Genomic DNA, 23226 nt, shown 5'->3' on the forward strand with positions numbered 1-23226 from the left:
GGGTCCCAAAGGAACCGAGTCAAACAAGAAATGAAGCCAGGGCCGGCCACAGTGGGATCAGCTAAGAGAAGCATCAGGGACAGTTTCCGCAAAGCCCCTCCCTTGTCTGCCCCTCTGATCACCAACGTTGAGCGTGGCTTTAGTTAGCAAAATAGAAATATCATATCAGATAGACAAAGAAAGAAAAAATATCAGGTAGAGAATGGGAGGCGTGCTTTGGTGTTTTAAAATGCTAATCTCCTAGGGTCGGCAAACTGGGTCGTGAGCCACATGCGGCTCTTTGGCCCCTTGAGTGTGGCTCTTCCATAAAATACCATGGCCTGGATGAGGCTATTTTGAAGAAGTGGCGTTAGAAGAAGTTTAACTTTAAAAAATGTGGCTCTCAAAAGAAATTTCAATCGTTGTACTGTTTGTTTTTTAAATATATTTTATTGGTGAGGACCTTTGGTCCCCGCCGGCGCCAGGGGCGGCATAGAGCGCGTGGCCGCGGCCTTCGGGGCTGGGATGAGCCGCACTCTCGGTGGAGGCAGGCGAGCCGAGCCGGAGCCATGGCCAGTACAGTGGTCGCAGTTGGATTGACCATTGCTGCTACAGGATTTGCAGGCCGTTATGTTTTGCAAGCCATTAAGCATATGGAGCCTCAAGTAAAACAAGTTTTTCAAAGTCTACCAAAACCTGCCTTCAGTGGTGGCTATTACAGAGGTGGGTTTGAACCCAAAATGACAAAACGAGAAGCAGCATTAATATTAGGTGTAAGCCCTACTGCCAATAAAGGAAAAATAAGAGATGCTCACCGACGTATTATGCTGTTAAAGCACCCAGACAAGGGAGGATCTCCTTACATAGCAGCCAAAATCAATGAAGCTAAAGATTTACTAGATGGTCAAGCTAAAAAATGAAGTAAATGTATGGTGAATTTTAAGTTGTTAGTCACTTATATAAAAACAGCTTTTTGTAATAAAATGTCCCAAAGCTACACATTTTAAAAAATGATTTAGCACAAACTAAGTCAAAGCCTTGGTATAAGTTTCATATTTAAATTTGAAGGTTCTAAATCAAATTATAGAATATTTGGAAATTAATGCTCAATAATATGGACACATACCATTTGAATAGAAGTAGTGTTCTGTCATTAATCATTTAGTAAATAATTTGCTATTTACTTCAAGGCAAAGTGAACATGAAAGTCTGCTCTCAAGGAACCCCAATCTGATGAGACCTATACACTAGTAATTAAAATGCAATATGGTCCATATTATGATGGAATTAATACAGGTTGTTATAGTAGTTAGGAGGAAAGACTGTCAAGGTACAGTTGCTTAAGACCGTGAATTTAAAAGTAAGTCTAGCCACAACTCTGACTTTAAAAAATTGATGTTATGTATATCACAGGCAGAATTCAGATTTCATACATTAAAATCTTGATAAAAGAGGAGTATGTTGTTTCTAATAAAGAAAATATTTACAAAAAAAAAAAATATATATATATATATATTTTATTGATTTTTTACAGAGAGGAGGAGAGAGGGATAGAGAGCTAGAAATGTCGATGAGAGAGAAACATCTACCAGCTGCCTCTTGCACACCCCCTACCGGGGATGTGCCCGCAACCAATGTACATGCCCTTGACCAGAATCGAACCTGGGACCTGATTTCAGTCCGCAGACCGACGCTCTACCACTGAGCCAAACCGGTTTCAGCCATTGCACTGTTGATATTTGGCTCTGTTGACTAATGAGTTTGCCAACCACTGTTCTAGGGTTTATATGTACCCGGTTTATATGTTCTGGATTTTTTAAAGTCCATATCCTTCTTTGGCCTATATTTAATAACTATTATATAGTTGCTTGTCCACAAACATTTGCAATATTCAAGGCAATGCAGCAAGGCCTTGCCCAAGATTAATAAATTTCCATAATAATATATATTTTTAATTTTTAACAATTATTTACTTTTCTAGAAAGGGGGGGAAGGGAGAAAAGGGGGAGACTAATTTGCTGTTCCACTTATTTATGCGTTCGTTGGTTACTACTTACATGTGCCCTCATCAGAGTTGTAACCTGCAACCGCGGTGTATCAGGATGATGCTCTAATCCACAGAGCCACCAGCCAGGGCCACTAGAATCATATTTTTTAAAACATGTGGTAATGATGAAGCCCTTAGCCAGCACACAATGGCCACCGATATTAGAAGCTGATTTTTTGAGCAGGATAAGACGGGTTCTAGCAGAGGAGCGACACTTACCCCAAAAATGTCCACCTGATTTTTATTTCCCAGATGTCACTGTATTCAAGTAAAATGGGTTCCAGACACATTGGGGATATGCAGAGAAAATGCCATTTCAGCCTCTTCATTATGATGGGGGTGGAGGAGGGGGGGGAGGGGGCTCACTTTGGTGCCCAGAAAAGAGGTCAAGGATTTCCAGAGACCTGAGTAGAACAAGGTTCCTTTGATATCCTTGGTCGGAACAAACTAGCAACTTAGTTGAAGAATGATTGGTTTTTGTTTTGTTTTTTGGTGTTTTGTGTTTTTTTTAATTTTTTAAAAGTTTTTCTCAGCACAAGTTGCAAAAGCAACTTTAAATGCATTATCACCCCAGAATTCAAAACCAGATAGATAATTAAATGAAAGTCCCTTCCCTCCCACCCAAGCCACATTTAAAATTCAGGACAGCGTTTGGAGCAGGTAAAAAGGGTTGGTTGGCCTTGGCTTTGTCCCATATTTGAGTTCTTCCTTCCTAAAGCTGCCAAGTTCCAGGTTGCACTCCGTTCCTGCCTCTTTATTTTGTTGTGGTTCATACCTTCACTGTGGAAACTGCTGTTCAGGCAGAAGTCCCTTCTCTGTGCCCATCCACCCTCTCTCCTCTCCTGCATTTTCCTGCATTCACCGCCCAGCCCTGGGATCCCCGGATGAAGGAGGAAGCCCGCAGTGGGAAGCTCACCTAGGGCCTCCTTGCTCTTCCTGGCACCTCTGGCAGCCTGAGTCAGCCCAGCTTCTGGAGAGGGAGCACAGTGATGGTTCTCTTGGAGGTCAGGAGGTCACTGGAGTGTGAGAGAGGAGGTGGGTCTGGCCTGGGGCAGGTCGCAAGGATGAGGAAATTACCGTATTTTTCGGACCATAAGACACACTTTTTTCCCCCCAGAAGTGGGAGGAAAAAGTCCCTGCGTCTTATGGTCCAAATATAGCCTACACATATACTTAAAAAAAAAAGTTTTTTTACTTGCCCGGCTCTGTGTGGTCTCTGTGTGTTTGCCCGGCTCTAAAATGGTTCTAAATGCTGCTGTTTACTTTACAGGGTTGATTACATGTGTTTATGACTGTGATGTTGGGTTTTAATGCACATAAAATATTTTAGGACACTATTTGTTTCAGAATCTTTTTTTCTTCATTTCCCTTCTCTAAAAACTGGTGCGTCTTATGGTCCGGAGCGTCTTATGGTCCAAAAATACGGTACTCTCAATAAGTCTCACATGTTTTAGACTGGCTCATTTGTTTTTGTTTTTTTCTGTTTTCTTTTGTGTGTGTATGGTTTTGTTTTGTTTTTCCTTTTAGACTATAAATTAGGAAACTTTAAAATGTGATTTATTTCACCAGCCATTGTGGGGTCAAAACACGATGTCTTGCCCTAGGGATGTGGCTCACCTATGAACCAGGAAGTCCTGGTTTGGTTTCCGGTCAGGTCACATGCCTGGGTTGTGGGCTCTGTCCCCAGTGTGGGGTGTGCGGGATCAATGATTCTCTTTCATCATTGCTATCTCTCTCTCTCTCTCCCTCTCCCTTCCTCTCTGAAATCAATAAAAATCTGTTTGTTTGTTTTTAATGATGTCATTACCACTTGTAGGTGAGAATTTTGGAGCAACAGCTGACAAATAAGAGGTGAGATTGTTTCAAATGACAGACTTAGCCACTTGGGGAACTTCTTTTCCAGAGGAGGTCTTGGTGGAAACAGTTGGACTTACAACCATTTAATCTCCTTAAGGCCAAGAACTTGAGAACTATTTACTTGGAAAGTAATCATTTGGGTATGATCATTAAAGCACCTTTATTTTGGATTCTCTCTTCCAGTTGCCCCTCTCCCCACCCCCCCCCCCCACCCCCCCGCCAGGCCTATTACAGCTTCCCTCTGAGGCTGAGAATCTCCAGGAGTTTCCCATAAGCCACCATTCAGCGTGGCCACAAAAGGGCTTTTAAAGGGCTGCCACTCAGGAGCAGGCTCTCAGAGGACTCGGAGGCGCAGGAAGGAGGCAGGGGAACGGCTGTGTGTGTGCATGTAATCTCGTTCTATCTAGGTGACCAATCTGAGTATGTTACCTGCACACCTAACGTAGAAGTGCTATAAGACTACAAGTACAGTATTTACCAGTGTAAATATGCACACTGGATCAGAATGCTCAATTTAAAATAATTGATGGTATGCAATCCAAGAATCTGGAGACCACTTTGCTAAAGGCAAAGAAAACCATTCTTCAGTCAGGACCATAGAAACCGGCTTGTGCTTCATGACCAGGAATTCAGGACTGGCGTTAAACTCTTTCACAAATCACACGACTCCTTAAGCACACGTTTGCTCCCCCGTGGCCTAGCGTAGAGCTTGAGTGTGTAAGAGAATAGTTAATGGAGGGCAAGCCCGCTGTGCGAAGGGGCGGAGAGGCGCTGTCACTAAGTTGGTTCATCTGGATCGGAGTCTGGGTCAGCCACATGGTAGCTGTGTGGCTTCGGGCAAGTTACTTAACCTCCCTCTGCTTTGACTTGCTCAACCGTACCAGATTAAATAGCATCCATTCCTTCCTCACAGATAGCGAGGAGTAATTGTGAGGAGGCATTTAGAGGGCCGAGAACCGTGCCTGGCACTTAGGAAATATTCCTGAGGCAGAGTTCTCCTTCTCCGGGGCAGTGGTCTCCAGCTGCTTTAACTGTAGACTCCATCAATTAAAAAAAAAAAAAAAAAGCATCCTGGTTTCATATTTGCATGCATTATTTTTTACACGTTCTTATTTATACATTTTCCTATTAATCCACACCGTTGAGACTCAGCACTACAAAGCAAAGTGTTATTTTACCAGGGGTGGACGGCATGCCGGATAGAACATGGGAGAAGGGACAGCATCACTTCTGAAACTGGGTTATAAAGAGGCCTGAACTTCCTTCTTGGATGAACACTTTCTCTCCCTTGTTCATCTCTCTCTCTCTCTCTCTCTCTCTCTCTCTCCCTCTAGCCTTAGCCCCAGCTCTACCTCTAGTTCTCTCCCTAGTCCCAGCTCTACCTCTATCTCTACCTCTGCCTCTGCCTCTGTATCTGTGAGCAGCCGATGGGGAGGCCCATGGGGAGGGACTGAAGCCTCTGCTAAGAGCCAGCTAAGAACTGGGATCACCAGACACGGTGAGAATGAGCTGGGAAGCAGGCTCTTCAGCCACACGAGCCTAGAGAGGACCACAACCCTGTCCCACAGCTTGAATGCCACCTCAGGAGACCCCAGGCCAGCGCCACTCAGCCACGCCATTTCCGGGGTCCTGAGCCTCAGAAACTGCAGAAACAAACACTGGTTGTGTTCAGGTGTCTAAAACACCACGTGTTTGTTCCAAGGACAAATAAACGACATGGGAGTTTGCGAGCCCCAGGACTTCCAGGTGTTTCTAAAAGAAGGAGAAGGTAGACTCTCCTGAGTTTTAGGGGCTGCTTGAGAGGTTCCGGAGTTTCATAAGATGCTGCTAAAAGGACCCCTATTTTCAGACCGAGTGGTGGACTGCAAATACATGCAAATTTAAGTACCGAATTGTAACGTGAAATAGCCTCGGATCGGGAAGGGTTGGGAGGACAGAAGACCATGGGGACAGTAACGGGATGGCGAACAGCCCGTGGACAGAGGGCGGCCACGAGAGAGGCCCAGCAGAAGTCGCCAGCTCGTTCCCTACAAATGGAGCCACAAAGCACTGTAAAAGCAGCTACTAAAATGAATATTTGTAAAGGACACGGTTGGCTTAACGATGGTAAGATGGTCTCTCAGCTACATGGACATTTGCAACGTGCTAAGAGTTGGAGGGGCCATCTTTTCACACAGGGTGTGCTTTCCACCATTTCTGCTTCTGCGTGTGAGGCTGCAGGCCTATTCTGCTCTCCTTCAGCAGAGACAGCGGCTGCAGGTCATGCCATTTGGGCACTGGGATCTTGAAGAACAGCTGGCTCCACTGAAACACTTCTCACCCTGGCTGGTTTGGCTCCATGGATGGAGCATCAACCTGCACACGGTAGGGTCCCAGGTTCGATTCCAGTCAAGGGCAGATGCCAGGTATGTGGGCTCGGTCCCTAGCGTGAGGTGTGCAGGAGGCAGTGGATCAATGGTTCTCTCTCATCACTGATGTTTCTCTCTCTCTTTCTCTGAAATCAATAATAAAAACAATTCTCATAGCCAGATGGAACAGTGGCGCTTTTGTGTGGAACTGTTACTTTCCTCTGTGAGGGTGGAGCCTGTGTTTTTATCTCACGGTTCCCCAGTGCGTCCTCCACAGCAGAGAGCTGTGACGAAGAGGCCATTGTCCCGTGTCCTCGGTGCTTCACGTCCCGGCCACCACCCACCGGAGGAAGCTCCTGCCTCTGGGTGTGTCCAGGTAGCGTCTCCCCAGTGGAGGCCATCACTGTGCTGGGACACAGTCATGTGGGGTTTCCCACATTGTGTGGCCCTAACAGCACACCCCCTGCCCTTCCTGGCCGCCGAGCTCTCTCTCATTCTCCAGCTCTTGGTTTAGGTGACCCCCTCTCCTTTCCTCCGGCATCGTAGCCAGCAGACAGAGATGGCAGAGACACACTGGCCCGATGCCACTCGTGGGCCCCACGGATGACATCCCTCCCCTTGCTCGTGGCATATCTTGATTCTCTCCCTCTGCTGACTTTTCCTTTCATCCAAATGTTTAGCTGTCTTTTGGATTTAAAAACAAACAACCACCAAACTTTGCTCAACACCCCTAGAGGCTGCCTCTCTTTCACAATCAAATTTCTTGGAAGAACAGCCCCCATAGCACCTTACGCTCTGCCATTTTTTCAAGTCTCTGCCATCTGGCATCTATCCCCACCACTCGCTCCGCAGGCCGCTCCCTGCTTGTCCTGGTGACCGGCCTCTGTCTCCGTTTCTACCCCGCAGTGCCAGACTGAAGGTGGCCTTGGATAACCCTCTGAGGCTCCCAGCCCTCACTCGGTCTCTGGCCACTGCCCGTGGCTCTCTAGCAGACACACATCTTTCCTTCACTGTGGCTGCTCCTCCAGGCCCTATCCCAGGCCTCCCCTGGCCTTTACTGACCATCTCCGGCTCACTCTCCTTTCTTCCTGGGCCCAGCCCACCCATGGCTTTCCTAGAATGTCCAGGATGTCCAATTGTGTCCCTTAGCCCAGCCTTGATCATGACTCAGAACAGACCATCCAACTGCCCTTTTAGAACGTCAACATGCACTCACCTCCCTTTCCTAAAAACTCTCGCCCTCTCTGTCTCTCCTATCTTGCCGGTTCATCAGACCAGAACGCTTTGAGTCATGCAAATTCCCCCTGTCCCTCATCTCCTTACCAGTGGCCACACTTGAACTTAATGCTTTCTTCTGAACTTTCTGGGTACTTGCTCCCCTCCACCATGTTCACTGCTATAGCCCGAATCGATAGGGTCTTCTTACTCTCCCTTGTTACTCTGTCCTCTTTTATTTTTTAAATATATTTTTATTGATTTCAGAGAGGAAGAGAAAGAGGGAAAGAGAGATAGAGTCAGAGAAACATCAATGATGAGAGAGAATCATTGATTAGCTTGTGTATTGGGGATCGAGCCTACAACCCAGGCATGGGCTCTTGACCAGAACCAAACACTCTCTCCACTGAACCAAACCATTAGGACATCCTGTCCTATTCTACATCTTCAGCACAGACTTTTTGTTTTTGTTTTTTAGTTTTTTAAGTATATGTTATTGATTTTTTTAAAGAGAGGAAGAGAGAGTGATGGAGAGTTGGAAACATCAATGAGAGAGAGTCATCGATCAGCTGCCTCCTGCACACCCCCAACTGGGGATGTGCCCGCAACCAAGGTACATGCCCTTGACCGGAATCGAACCCAGGACCTTTCAATCCGAAGGCCAACACTCTATCCCTGGAGCCAAACCAGTTTTGTCAGCAGAACAGACTGTTTGACATGTGGGTGTTGTGCAAGTTGACTTTAATCTACACACAAGGAGTGGTTTGTTGACCTTGAAAAGACCCTGGTCATAATATTATTTAGCTTCAAAAAGGAATGAAATTCTGACATATGCTACAACATGAAGAGCCTTGAAAACATTATGCTGAGTGAAACGAGCCAGACGTGAACACATATTGCATGACTCCACTGATACGAAGTGTCTAAAATAGTCAAATTCATAGAGACAGGACATAAAGTGGTGGTTGCCCGGGACTGGGATGTAGGGTGTGAGGGGATGGAAAGTTATTGTTTAAGTGGGTACAGAGCTTCTATTTGGGGTGATGAAAGTTCAGAAAGTAGACAGTGGTGATGGTTGCACAGCATTGTGGAATACTTAATGCCATGGATGGTTATGAACGGCTAAATGGTCAATTGTATTTGTATATTTAAATGCAATTTTAAAAGGTGAATAAAAAAAGACCCTAATCAGAAGTCAGCTCCCAAAAGGCACTTTAAAGTTTCATTTAATTGGCACTAGAGGATTTATTGATTAGAATAAGGGATGTTAAAAATCATTTTCTTTATTTAAAAGAATAGTTTATTGATATTTAGAGAGAGAGCAAGGGAGAGGGAAAGAGAGAAACATCAATGTGAGAGCACAACAATGATCAGCTGCCTCCTGCACACCCCCTACTGGGGCTCAAACCCATAGCCTGAGCATGTGACCTAGACCAGGAGTCAAACCGGCCACCTCCTGCTGCACAGGATGACAGCCAACCAACAGAGCCACACCAGCCAGGGCTAAAGATCATTATTAGTGGGTAGATATGGTGGTCAGGACAAGGGGCTACTAAGAAGAATTTCACAGACACTTCCCCCTCTTGTATGAGATGAAGTAAAAATCAGCCTTACACCTTCAGAATGGCTCCTTCGGTCCAGAAATCCTAGAGTCTAGTGATGCATGCCCGCCCCCCGCCCCCTTCACACTCCATGGGACTGCTGCCTTCCTGCCTCAGAACACTGACCATGAGGAGGAAAGACTGGTCCTGCGAGGCACCTCAGCCCCCAGTGGGCAGAGAACCAGGACACACACACACACCAACACACACACACATACATATCAACATACGTGCGCACACACACACACACACACACACACACACGTGTGACTGTTTTCTTGCCTACTTACTTCTAAACATTCGTGTCTGTCAGAGCTTTGGCCCAGGCTGCTTTTACTGTATTGTGCAACCTGGAAGGACTTAAGGTCCCTTCCTTGTATGCACTCCCTGCCCCCCCCCCCCACCTCCCTTGCAGAGTGAAATCTCAAATCCTAGCCTGGCACACAGGCCTTTTCAGTTCTGCCCTGCCTTCTTTTCCCTTCTCTTCCCTACCCTCAAGGGAGGAATTGCTAAATGTCTCTAAATCTTCCTTTTCTGTTTTCTCCTGTGTGAGAAACTCAATGTACACACGACTGTTAAAACAGCGGTCCTCAACCTGTGGGTCGTGACCCCTTTGGGGGTTGAATGACCCTTTCACAGGGGTCGCCTAAGACCATTGGAAAACACAGATATTTACATTACGATTCATAACAGCAGTAAAATTACAGTTATGAAGTAGCAACGAAAATAATTTTATGGTTGGGGGTCACCACATGAGGAACTGTATTAAAGGGTCGAGGCATTAGGAAGATTGAGAACCACTACTGTTAAAGGATTCCATGAGATACAAGATGCAGGGCAGCAGGACTAGTAAATCAACATTGGGAATCGCCATTGTCTCACCACCAGGAAAGCTGCTGAATATTCTATTGAGATCGTCCCCTAGGATCTCCCCTAAAATCGCTACCTTTAAAACCCTTAAGACAGAGAACCCAGTGACTCTCCCTCCAAAGAGCAAGCCAGAGCCTTTTCCTGCTTCTCTCCCCTCCCCCACTTTTACCTTCCTCACTGCTAAGCTCCGAGGGCCCTTCCTTTGCCTCTATAACTTGTTTCCCAAGCCCATTTCATCTATGAATTACTTCTTAGTAGTTACTTTGTGATGTTTTAAAGAAAAGTTCTATAGTTTGAATCTTGCCTCTGAATTCTTTCCTAGCCAGGATGCTGAACCCAGTTTGGATCTAGCCCCACTGCCCTAACACCTGGTGCCGTTCTTGCCACCGCCAACAGAGGGAGGAAGGAAAGTCTGGGATGAAATTCAGGTTTCTGGTTTAGAAGATGAGCGGCATTACCCAATAGAGAGTTCAAAAAGAGGAGCATGATACCAATCGCATCAGAGGCCCAGAGATGACCTCGCTATGAAAGTCCTTCCCTGGCCCTAACTGGTTTGGCTCAGTGGATAGAGCATTGGCCTGCGGACTGAAAGTTCCCAGGTTCAATTGCGGTCAAGGGCATGTACCTTTATTGTGAGCACATCCCCAGTAGGAGGTGAGCAGGAGGCAGCTGATGGATGTTTCTCTCTCATCGATGTTTCTAACTCTATCCTTCTCTCTTTCTCTCTGTAAAAAAAAAAAAAAAAAGTCAATAAAATATATTTTTAAAAAGAAAGAAAGAACTTCACGAAAGGATGAAAATGTGTACAGCTCCTGTCCCACAGTAAGGGCTCAGTCAAGGACAGCTTGTTGGGAACCATGTGTGTCCCAGGCACTGGGCTGGTGCTCCAGGCACAAAGATGAACAAGGTAAGGTCACCTGCCCTGAAGAGTCCTCTTTGTAAGCAGGTCATTGTACTATCACTAAGAAGCACTATACTAGGGGTACAGTGGGGACTTCCAACGCACCCAGGAGGGACCCTGAGCTGCACCTGGGCTGTCAGGGCTGGCTTTCTGAAGGAGGAAGTGGCTTAAGACTTAATGAAGCTCTTTCTCATGAGAAAAAAAATCACTGTTTGTACAAATACTAATGCAAGTTCATGCAAATATTAACTAGAAGAAACAACTATTTACCTCTTTGGCATTAGTAGCGTGCATTCTGCATTAGATAACCAGTTTATCTAAACCTAGGATTACTGGAAACGTTTGAAAGGAGGGTGGGCTGAGACCTACCATCTGGTTGCTGAGTTATCTAACTTGGGAAAGCTTACTAAGCATCTAGGATCACTCAGGGACCTTTGAAAATCCAGATAACTGAGCCTCACCACAGACCAAAATCGTGAACTCTTTGGGAATGAGGTATTTTAAACACACACACACACACACACACACACACACACACACATACACACACACACACACACACACTCAGCAGAACCTGGGGAAACTGAGAGTTACCTATTTCAATTTTTGCCGTAGACATAGTCTAAATCTTTATCCTCACAAATGCTGGCCATTGGTCATGAGGGAAATAGAATGTGAATGACTCAGTCTAGCTCACTCTTGTCTTAAAAAACCAACTTCAAGAACAGGCCCCTCCAGCCAGGGGCAATTTGCCCTTATTTCTGGCCAAATAACCCCTTTGCACCCAATACAAAAACATAGACATATTTAAAAGCATATGTTTTAAAAACAGTAATAATCGCTATACCCTTTGAGCTCTGTGACCCACGTTTGCATATGCATACACATTTCGCATCTTTCTAACTGGGGGAAGTCACTGGAAATTGGCCCACTGTTACTCTTTCAAGGTTGTGCGTCTCCCAGAGACTGAGTCGTCAGATTCCAAATTTCATTCCTTCCTTTATATCAAACAAACGACCTTGCAAGATCTGTAATGAGGATGGGAGTGACAAGTCAGAAAAATGCCAAGGGAACCAGCAAGAAAACATGACAATTAAGTGCCTAATAAATCGAGTAGGGGAGATAATGGAAAATAAACAAGCGAAGGAAGAGCAAATGCAGAGAATTTAAGACAAGCATCTATTATCAAGGAAACTGAAGACGTCGAGGTAACCATTTGGGAAAAACAATGAAATAGGCCCAGTAGTTCATGACCCGCGTCTTATGTGTGTGTGAGGCTGGTGTTTATGGTAACCCCTGAGCACTCTACCTACGCTGCTCCCTGAGTTTTTAAAGAGGTGTCTTTCGTGGTTCCCAACTGTCCCAGGTGCCCATCAAATGCAGCCTTTGTTTCTCTCGAAGCCTCTCTGCCTTCAAGTGCCTTTAGCTGTATCTGGAATTGCCTTAGAGGCTGAGGGTTGACAATTGAATCCAAACCCAAACTCACAGACCTTGGCCTTCATAGCACATTGACCTACAAAATACATCTATTGATGCACACGGAAGAGATGAAAGAAAGAAAGCTCAAAAGAGGTCAACGACTCATCAAAGGAGGAATAAAGGGACTGAGAGCCAAGCAGGCTGAACAAAGAAACCTGGATTGATGCTTACAGGGCCAATTGATGGTTTTACAACAGGCCACAAAGAATCAGGGTGTAGCAACATCAGAGACATTCTCCCCCGTCCCCAATCTAGGGCCAAAACAAAGGAGTTAAATATAGTCTGGAATTTAGGTTAGATATAAAGAACTTTCATGGAGTGAGTTTAATAAAGAAAAAGATTATGGAGAAGGCTATATAAGTCCCCTTGCCTGGGTAATATTTATTATTCTCAAGCATCCATTCTATGCATGGCACACAGTTATAATTCTCACTGGAGGCCTGGTGCACAACATTCGTGCATGGGGGTGGAGCATGGGGTGGGGTGGGGAGGTCCATCCGCCCAGTCTGTGCCCCTTAGTATCAGGGGATGTCTGACTGACAGTTCAGTGCTGCTGTGAAGGTGAGAGAGGCTCACACTACCGCCACTGTGCTCACCAGCTGTCAGTCGGCCTGTGGCTGAGCAGTGCTCCCCTGTGGGAGTGCACTGACCACCAGGGGGCAGCTCCTGCATTGAGCGTCTGCCCTCTGGTGGTCAGTGCACATCACAGTGACCCGTCGTTTTTTTTTGCTCTTCTGTTAATTTGCGTATTAGCCTTTTATTAAATAGGATAATTATTGTCAAGAACCAATGCATGGCAGTGTTCTGGGCACTTCAAACACATTTATTTCTTCAGATTTTTAGGAACTCTCAAGGTCAGTATTATCACCCATATTTTAGAGATAAGAAAACTGAGGCTCGGTGATATTAAGAGATTTTCTGGGGGGAATCGTAGTGAGTGGTGGCATGGCTGGATTTAGACCAAGTTATCTTTGACCCTAACATTGATGCTCTTGCCACCATATTAGCTGGAAACATGGTCTTGCATTGGTTCTGACTAGGGGATGACCAAATCAACTCAGAGGGGCCGAGCCCTGCCTTACCTGAGGACACACCCCACACCCTGAGGACTGCCTCTCTTGTCAAACCCAGTCCCTCCATGCTTCTTAGAAAAGATGGTCACGCCCCACTGCCTCTGCTCAGGCCGTTTCCTCTCCGGAGAACGCCCTCCATCCACACTCCTCCTCTGCGAACTCTCACTGAACTCTCAGTCTGCAATGACTCTCTCCCTGTCTGCGTTTCTGTGTCACTTTATATTTATGTTGTCACTTACCACCTTTTCCTTTCGATTATACTTATTCATGCACCGGTCACATCCTCTCCCGGGATAATAAAGCTTTTGATGTCAGCACCCCTGATGAATGGGTCTGTGCCTAGCAGAGTGCCTCACCTGTGCCAGGCAGGCCGTGTACCTTAGTGAATGAAGCAACGAGGAATTGCCCAGGGCATGAAAAGCCAGCAGCCTTAAGGAAAGAAAACACAAATAAAAAGATACAGGAAAGAGAGAGGATACTGACTACAGCCAAGTGGGTGGGAGGCAAATTCTTTCCGAAAGGGAATTTTGTTTTGCCAGCTAAATGGAAAGCAAAGAGAGAGCAGGTCTTCCAGCTGTTCTGTTCGCTGTTTTCTTCCCTCTGTGCTGCATTCTTTCTTTTCCTTCCTTCCTTCCTTCCTTCCTTCCTTCCTTCCTTCCTTCCTTCCTTCCTTCCTTCCTTCCTTCCTTCCTTCCTTCCTTCCTTCCTTCCTTCCTTCCTTTCCTTTTTAAGGGCAAAATTTCTAATCACTATGCCAGTAGGGCCCTTGTAATTTAAAAGCAATAAGGAAGAACAAGATTAATGACTTTAATTTCCAAACACGTAGGGAATTCAAGTGTGGGTGCAGCGTTCTGGTGCGTTGGAGGGAATGTCTGCTGGCTTCACTTTTCATCTCATAAAAGATCAAGACACCTTTGCCCGTGCCACTGCAATGTAAAAAAAAAAAAAAAAAAAAAAGGTATGGGAGAAATTAGAATGAACTCTAGAATTAATTCTCCATGAATGAAGTTTTGTACCTGTGTTTATAAAAATGATCCCAATACAGAGAGTTTTTTAAAAAAATTATATTTATGGTCCCACTTCTCTGGCAGGTTGGACTGGGCAGGTGTTAGCTTTTGCTTACTAGTTTTTTTTTATGAGGATAGCCCTCATTTGAAACTAGCAAAAGGCAATAGGGTGTTCTGGCTGCCATGCTTTGCACTATAGGCTGGCACAGAGCGTTGCCAGTGCGTTTTTGGAAAAGCCTGGGAAGGCAGACCCAGTGCACAGACCAGGAACAAAGGAAAGAAGCAAATGACAGAGAACCCAAGGTATGTCCTGGAACATGTGCCCTGAGCGCCCTTTGGAAGCGTCCCCGTGGCAGGGGTTTACCTTGGATCATGGGTCTGTTAGGCTGTTGGTCTTTTCCATATTTGTTTGCTTGCTACGCGGACACTCTAGGCCAGTGGTCGACAAACTCATTAGTCAACAGAGCCAAATATCAACAGGACAACGATTGAAATTTCTTTGGAGAGCCAAATTTTTTTAAACTTATTCTCCTAATGCTGCTTCTTCAAAATAGACTCGCCCAGGCCATGGTATTTTTTGAAAGAGCCACACTCAAGGGGCCATAGAGTCTTATGTGGCTCTTGAGCTGCAGTTTGCCGACCACAGCTCCAGACAGATCCTATTGTGTTACACAATCATTTGTGTCCCCAGGTGCACCACCAGAGCATTCCAACTACGGGACCTGTGTTGCTCTTTAATAGTATGGAGAAAATTGAGAGACTCTTGAGAGCTGGCCTGAGCATTTTATTAAGCCCTCACTAAACCTGAATCTGTTACAATTGTTTCTCCATGGTGTGGTTGCACCTGGAGAACTGGGAATCAACCACTCATTTATGCGTCTAAGATTCTATGAAATTAAATATGCCTGGAAATTAATAATTTTTTTCTCATCTGTTCAGCGGGTGATACTTCAGCAGTCACATGAGCTCCTGCTACTAGGAGATACTCAAGAATAAGAATTTGGAAGCTCTTTCTAAAAGACTTTACACATGACCCTGAGATAGATTCTTTAGATTTATATGCAAATTTATTTTGTAAAAATTTAATCTACGTATTCTGAGGTAAAAGATGAAGATGTCTAGGTGTGTCTGTGTGGCACACCTAGTTAGAAACATCGATGAGAGAGAATCATCTCTCTCAAAGTATAGGGGAGTGTTTTATTTTGTTTTTCTGGTTAGTGCCTTAAGGGGATTAAAGCATGAGTATAACTGAATAAAATTTAACCCAAGTGCTGAAAATCTTGAAGCAAATTGGATATATCAAATATAAACCTGTTCTAACATCAAACAAGTGAACTGGTTTGGTGCTCAACCAGGAAATAGGTGAAGACAACACTAAACTGGACATCAGTCACCCATTTCTGCAAGGACTTCCAATAACATGCTGACCATGTTGAACCAGAAATTGAACAGAGATGCTGAATCACATTCTAATTAAGATAGAGTAGGCCTTGCCGAAACCGGTTTGGCTCAGTGGATAGAGCGTCAGCCTGCGGACTGAAGGGTCCCAGGTTCGATTCCGGTCAAGGGCCTGTACCTTGGTTGCGGGCACATCCCCAGTAGGGGGTGTGCAAGAGGCAGCTGATCGATGATTCTCATCGATGTTTCTGGCTCTCTATCCCTCTCTCTTCCTCTCTGTAAAAAATCGATAAAAAATATATTTAAAAAAAAAAAAGATAGAGTAGGCCCTAGCTCATTTGGCTTAATGGATAGCGTGTTGGCCTGTGAACTGAAGGGTCCCAGGTTCGATTCTAGTCAAGGGCATGGACCCTGGTTGCAGGCTCGATCTTCCCGCACATGTGGAAGGCAACCAATTGAAGTGTCTCTCTCACATCGATATTACTCCTTCCGTTTCTGCCCCTCCCTTCCATGATCTCTAAGAATCAGTGGAAAAAATATCCTTGCGTGAGGATTAACAACAACAACAACAAAAAGATAGGGTAGAAGTAAAACTGATACTGAAAGCTAACTTTTAACATTAACAATCTTTTTTCCCCCCTTTTAAAAGTTATTACATTTTAATAAAGAAAATAAAAGCTAAAACTATACATAGAGCAGACGTATTTTTTTTTAAATATTTTTTTCTCCCGGTACCAAACCTCATTCTTGGGAACTGCTGTTTCCATCTCTGCAAATCTACGATCTTGTGAGCGTGGCCTGCTCTTACGTGCCTGGCTTCCTGCCTGTGATTGACTGAATGAAAGGTAACACTGATGACTCCTTTCGCTGGGATTTGAACCTGATTCCGGGGATGACTGTCAATATCCATAACCAGTGCCTGCTGGCTGAACAGCTTGAATGAGACCAGGGAGTATAGGAAGTCCCTGTTTGGAGGCAGAAATTGTTCAGTGTGACGTGGGGAGGCCATGATTTCTGCATGCAGACAAAGCCAATTATAACAAATAGGAATGAGGCCAACAGCAGAATCTAAAGATCAAAAGAGATGCCTGATGATGTTGAAACTCCTGGCGCAAACGTTCCGGTGGGCCGGCTGTATTCCTAATCTGCCATAGAGCCACTGCTCAACCCTTCCTTGGGATCTGGAGGAAAATAAATTCTGTTTGGGACTAAATTATTTCAAGTTCAGTTTCCCCCCCACAGTAGAGTCCTAAACTGATCCAACATTAAAACTAACTGAGCTACACCGGTCAGAGACCCAGTTACCTTTCTGAGTCAATATACTTTTCTCCTCCTTGAATTTCCCCCTCGCCTGTGGTGATGTATCTACAAGACAAGAAATGCCAAGGACTGTTGGGAACCATGGGAAGATGGAAGAGGCAAGGATGGATTCTTCCCTGGAGCCTTTGGAAGAATATAGCTCTGTCCACACTTGGATTTTGGACTTCCTGCCGTCAGAATGATAAGAAAAGACATGTCTGTTGTTTTAAGCCACCCAGTTTGTGGTACTTTGCGATAGCAGCCCTAGGAAACTAATTGCATAATTTAAAAAATCCATCCTTTATGGATACAGGATAATTCTATTGTTTAGGCTTTGTCTAACCTAAGATAGGCACCAAAGTATCTTCGGATAAATGAGGTCATTACTAAAAGTATTCCTCTGATCAGATAGTCCATTTCTAAAATGAAAAGAAAATTAATATCCACCATATCTTCAAATAAATACCCATTGATCTGAAGTAAATTGCTGAAAAGCAACTTGTGATTGTGCAAAATGATAGATATTTAAGCATATTTATTGCTGCATTGTTTACAATAGCATAAGACTGGTAACAACCTGAATGTCCATCAATAGGGGAATTAGTCCAATGACTCTATCTGGTTCCATGTCTACTGAGCTATTAAAATTATGGTGATAAATGCAAGTACAGATCTATATGTATAGTTTGTTATCACTTATGTAAAAAAAAAAAGAAGATAATACACACACACATAGTGTGAAAGGAAATGCAAGAAAATGGTAACAATGCACGAGTTGCTTCTGGGAGAAACTAATGGTCTTCAAATAAATGAATAAACAAAATTTACAAGCAGAGCGTGTGAAAGTGTACATTTACATCTACTATATTCAAGCACACTACCATGTTTGATGGCACGTCTCTGGATTTTTCTATTCTCCTGGTCACAGGGGAACATTCTGTTATGAAAACCACAGAGTAGCAAAAAAGTATACAAGAGAGGAAAAAAAATCACCCGATCACCATAATAAAATGATCTTTAGTTTAAATGTTTAAGAAGCTTAATAATCCAGACAGACCACTTCTGATTAACTCAGGAAATAAGTTACAGAAGCGAAGGAAGGGCCCTTGAAATTTAAGGGGAAAGAAGGAAAGGATATATGCCTAGAGAAAGAAGGGGTGGGGAAAAGCATCTGCGTTCTGGAGATAGAGAGATAAAAGAGATAGAGAGAGAGAGATAGAGATAGAGAGATAGAGATAGAGAGGCAGAGAGATAGAAAGATAGATAGAGAGATAGATAGACTCTTTATTATGTGAACTTTTAATTGAAGCTTAGCATGCCTGCTGAAAAGCTGCACCAGTCATCTAAGTTAACAAACCCTATAAACACTGCCCAGATTGAGACATAGGACATTTTGGGCTCCCCCAAAAGTCTCCCTTCTGCCTTTCCCCACAAAGACAACCACTGTCTGACCTTGGTTTGAATTTTATATACATGGAACCACGTGGTCTGTTCCCACCCATTATTACCCCTCCCCCCATACTGTGAGACTCATCAACAGGCTGCAGCCATCCTGTTCTCCCTGCTCTACCCTCTCCCATTGTCAGCCAGGCCAGTTTACGTATCTGGCCTGTTAATGGCCATCTGGACATTTCCACGTGGGGCTCTCACACATAGTGCTGCTATGAGCATCATCGCACAAAGAATGTTGCCAGGAACATCGCTGTACACATTTTTGTTGGGTATTGTATTCATTTTCTATTGTTGCTACAACAAATTACCACAAAGTTCTCCGCTAAAAACAACACACACTTGTCCAGGCGGTGTGGCTCCATGGATTGAGCATGGCCCTATGCACCAGAAGTCACTGGTTCAATTCCCGGTCAGGGCACATGCCTCGGTTGCAGGCTTGATCCCCAGGGTGGGGTGTGCAGCAGGCAGCCAATTGATGTTTCCCTCTCAACTATGTTTCTCTCTCCTTTTCCCTTGCTCTCTCTCTCTCTCACAGCAATAAAAAACATATTTAAAAAACAAAACAAAACAAAAAAAAAACACACAACAAAAACCAAAACCAACACACACGTGTTCTCTGCCAGCTCTGCAGGTCAGAAGTGTGGCATGGATCTGTGTTCCTTCCTGGGGACTCCCGGGGAGGATCCATTTCCTGGCTCATTTGTGCTGCTGCCGAGTGAGTTCCGTTCCTTGCTGCTCTGGGACTGAGGTCCCATTTTCCTGCTGGCTTTCAGCAGAGGGCTGTTCCCAGAGTCCAGAGGCCTCCGCATTCCTTGGCTCAGGACTTGCTCCATCATCACAGTCAGCAACGGCAGCTTGGAATCCTGCTGCCCTCACATGTCTGACCATTACCTCATGGAGCATCTCCCTCTGACTCCTGGGGGAAAGGCCCTTGGCGTTTAAGGATCGATGTGATTAGACTGTGCTCACCCACTTATTTGAGGACCATCTCCCCGTCTATAACATTAATCACACCTGCAATGGATCTTTTTGCCATGGAAGGTAACAGGGACATGGTTAAGACATGGATATCTTTGGAGGAGGGGAGTGGTCTTTATCTTGCCTCCCACAGGTATACACCTGGGTGTGTTGGGACATGAGATGTGCATACATTCCACCCCATTAGATATTGCCGGTAGCTTTTCAAAATGTACCAGTTTCCATTGCCTTTGGGTGTATGTGACAATCCAGTGGTTCCACATCCTTGCCAATTCTCAGTATTGGCAGCTTTGATCAGTGTTAGCCAGTCTGTAGGGTGTGTGCTGGAAATAAATTTGGAATCTATTTGCATTTCTTTGGTGATCAATCATGGACACTTTTCATACGTTTATGGGCCATTGGATGATCTCTTTTGTGAAATGCCTGTTCAGGTCTTTTGTCCATTTTTAAAAATTGGATTGAAAGACCATCCTTTTAACTGTGAAAATATTCACCCGCCTGAACATGTTTAAAATACCTACACAATAAAGTAGATCAATCAAATGCAGTTAGCCTGCCAGTCAAAGAGGAAAACAAGCTAACTTATGTAGTTTTTTTTTTAAACCTTTTCTTTAAGAAAAGCTAAACAAATCATAAAATCAATTATAGTAATCTATATGTAGAAAAGCTTAAGCGACCGTTATGACCTGATGACCAGACAACTAGTCCACCGGTAGCTATGATGCACCCTGACCACAGGGGGCAGACACTCAATGCAGAAGCTGCCCCCTGGTGGTTAGTGCACTTCCACAGCCAACCTCCTGTGGCTGGCCAACCTCCTTCAGTCCCTCCCCCTGACCAGTCCCAATTGGCCTCAATCACAGGCCAGCTTAAGAACCCCACCTATGCACGAATAATGCCCTTGGATTGACAAAGGGCTTTCAGACCTGTTTTCTCATTCTGCTTTTGTTAGAAGTAACAAATGAAATGATGCTTGCTAGTCCTATTTTCATACCCTATATTACTTCCACCAAATACTTACATTAAAACTAATTATAGTTGGGCTAATCAGTAACGTAATTTGCGGATTTGATCATTTTTCTTCTTTGCTTATAATGATCGCTAATTTGGCAATAAATATGATATATGCAGAACGTCTAATAAACCCTCCTTTGCATGACACTGGGAGCCACTGGCTGCTGGGGGTTGCAGTTTAAGTCAGGAACAGAGCATAAATCCACAGAAGCCTGAGGGCTGGAAATGTGTCTGCAGAGAGGGGAGCAAATCTCTACTGTGAGAGCAGCAGAGAGATACAAATCAAGCTGATGTCGTTTTCAAGAAGCACATCACAAACAACCTTTCTACATTCATGAATGCTTTTGTTCATCCTTTCCAGACTAGACAGTAATTACATTAACCTTCTTGTCTCTGATGCTTCCATAAAGAATTGTGCTTGTTTGATACCACATCTTTCCCGGGACTAAATGTGTGTGTCTGTGGCGGGGGCGGTGAGTGGGTAGCGGGGAGTCACTCATATTTATGTGTATGCGCGAAATGAGAGAAACTGCTGAAGAAAAGCAATGGCCATGCATTAAAATGCACAGGCTACAACGGTACTCTAATTATTTTTTGCTTCATGACTCTTTAAATATCACCACACTATAAAAATATATGACCTCTTTCCCCATGAAGTTTACAGCCTTCAAAGATAACATGGGCGAATGTGAGATAGGAATGAAAAGCATAAATTTAATGACTTGTGTTCTCTGTACGGCCATCTCAACATCAGAATCCTATCTCACCACAAGTGAATTGTTTCCCTCTTCTCCTACCACTACCTATCTAAAAAAAACCCAAAAAACACTTTTCAAAATTTAATATATTTTTATTGATTTCAGAAAGGAAGGGAGAGGAAGAAATAGAAATATCAATGAGAGAGAATCATTGATTAGCTGCCTCATGCATGTTCCACCCTGGGGATCAAGCCCACAACCCGGGCATGTGCCCTGACCGGGAATCAAACCATGACCTCCTGGTTCATAGGCTGATGCTCAACCACTGAGCTATGCTGGTCCGGCCACTTCTTCCTTTCTCATACCTTCATTGCTGTCATACCTCAGGGTCTGTCAGGGGCCCACACCTCCCCCATGCAGCTCACATGCTTCCTGTGAGCTGATCACCATCCGGATTCTAGGAAAACCATGTGGCTCAGGCCCAAACAAGTCAACACAATCCCATTCTTGGCCAGAGATGGACACATGTCCCGATTTTGCAAAGAGGTGTGCCGTGCTCTTGCGAACAAGCTGCTCCGTTCTCCTGAGACAGTTTCCAAAAGAGACCTGGTCCCTTTCCACCAGAATCAGGATGCCTGCAGGGCTGGAGGGAGGGGAAGCTGATATCGCAGAGTGCAAGTGAAGGCTGGAAGACAGCAGGCCCTTGAGGACATCGCTGGAGGCTGAGATACACCAGCTGTCCTGACTCAACTCACAGCATGTCTCCTTTAGGGCAGGAGGCAGTCTGAATTGAGTTTTCTGGTAATTTCAACAGAGCATCTCTTAAAAGATGCACAGTATTTAAAATATAGTGTAGCCCAGCCGGCCTCGTTCAGTGGTTGAGCATCGACCTATGAACCAGGAAATCACGGTTCGATTCCCGGTCAGAGCACATGCTCAGTTTGCGTGCTGGAGGCAGCAATCAATGATTCTCTCTCACTGATATTTCTATCTCTACCTCTCCCTTCCTTTCTGAAATAAATATTTAAAATATACTATATTCATAGAGAACTTGAAAGGTAGTAAGGTCAACAGGTCAACTTGAAATTACAGATTGTTACTCTGGCCCCAGAACTAAGAGAGGGACATTCCCGTTGCTTACACCATCTGTTTGTTATCATGGCCCTAGCAAAGGAGCACAGTGAGGCAGGCGGAGGTTCCCTGCCCCCACATTCCTTGCTTACACGAATTTTCTCTTCCATTCTGCCCACCCTGTCCCATTCACTCCCAACGTGACACCTTTGCTTCTCCTCTTCCCTGCCCTAATATTGGCTCAGTATTCTTCCCAACATCCATTTCCCTTCTCCTGCCAATCACACCCCACTTCTCTTTTAAACAACAACCTTTCTGACATCTCCAATCCGTGCACACAGGGCAAGACTGATGCCATTAGCTCGTCTGACATCCATTCTGAGGTGGGGACCCAGCCAGGTCTGCACAGGCAGAATCACGGGGGCAGGTAGGCGGACTCCCCTCCTGCCCTGAGGAGGGAGCCGCTCCCTGCCTGGACCGCTGAGCCCACAGGCTGTCTGTCCTCGGCTTCCAGAAGCCACCTCGGCCTTTTGAACACGCAGGGAGCTCAGGAGAGCGGAGCCGAGACTGCGTCCCCGCGCCATCGCTTGGCCTTCATCCAGCCTCCCTAGCTCGCTTCTTGCCTCTCTAATTACATGGTCCAGCCACCACCCCCTCCCAGCCCATTTTTTCAAAAGCAGGGGGAGCTGGAGATTCTATAACTTGTAGCTAAAACAGTCACAACTTACAGACTAATTTGGGTTCATTCAAACCTGTAATCATGCACTCCACTCACCGACTTTCTCTTTCCTAAATTCTCAGAGAACTTCAAGTTTGTGTTACGCAGTTTTAGACATTGTTCTAACTTGCTGTTCTTTAAGCACTTCGGGAAATTGTGAGCAGAGTCGTCTTGTGTGTGTAGCTTTTTTTCCCTCCGTTCCTCCTCCCCCCTCCAGTTCC

At 44.9% G+C, this 23226-nt stretch overlaps 1 protein-coding gene across 1 annotated transcript; it reads left to right on the top strand.

Annotated features, from left to right (window-relative positions):
• The first annotated feature begins 471 nt into the window (after window positions 1-471).
• On the top strand, window positions 472-1426 carry LOC118705958 (mitochondrial import inner membrane translocase subunit TIM14-like). The gene has a single exon (XM_036415098.2). It carries the CDS (start codon window positions 549-551, stop codon window positions 897-899), a length of 351 nt encoding a protein of 116 aa, XP_036270991.1. The 5' UTR covers window positions 472-548; the 3' UTR covers window positions 900-1426.
• The last annotated feature ends 21800 nt before the right edge of the window (window positions 1427-23226 follow it).

The sequence above is a fragment of the Pipistrellus kuhlii genome, unplaced genomic scaffold, assembly GCF_014108245.1.
Source record: "Pipistrellus kuhlii isolate mPipKuh1 unplaced genomic scaffold, mPipKuh1.p scaffold_m20_p_5, whole genome shotgun sequence".
NCBI lineage: Eukaryota > Metazoa > Chordata > Mammalia > Chiroptera > Vespertilionidae > Pipistrellus > Pipistrellus kuhlii.

Coding starts and splice junctions, on each gene's coding strand:
- LOC118705958 (XM_036415098.2), top strand. CDS start 549: ATGGCCAGTACAGTGGTCGCAGTTGGATTGACCATTGCTGCTACAGGA.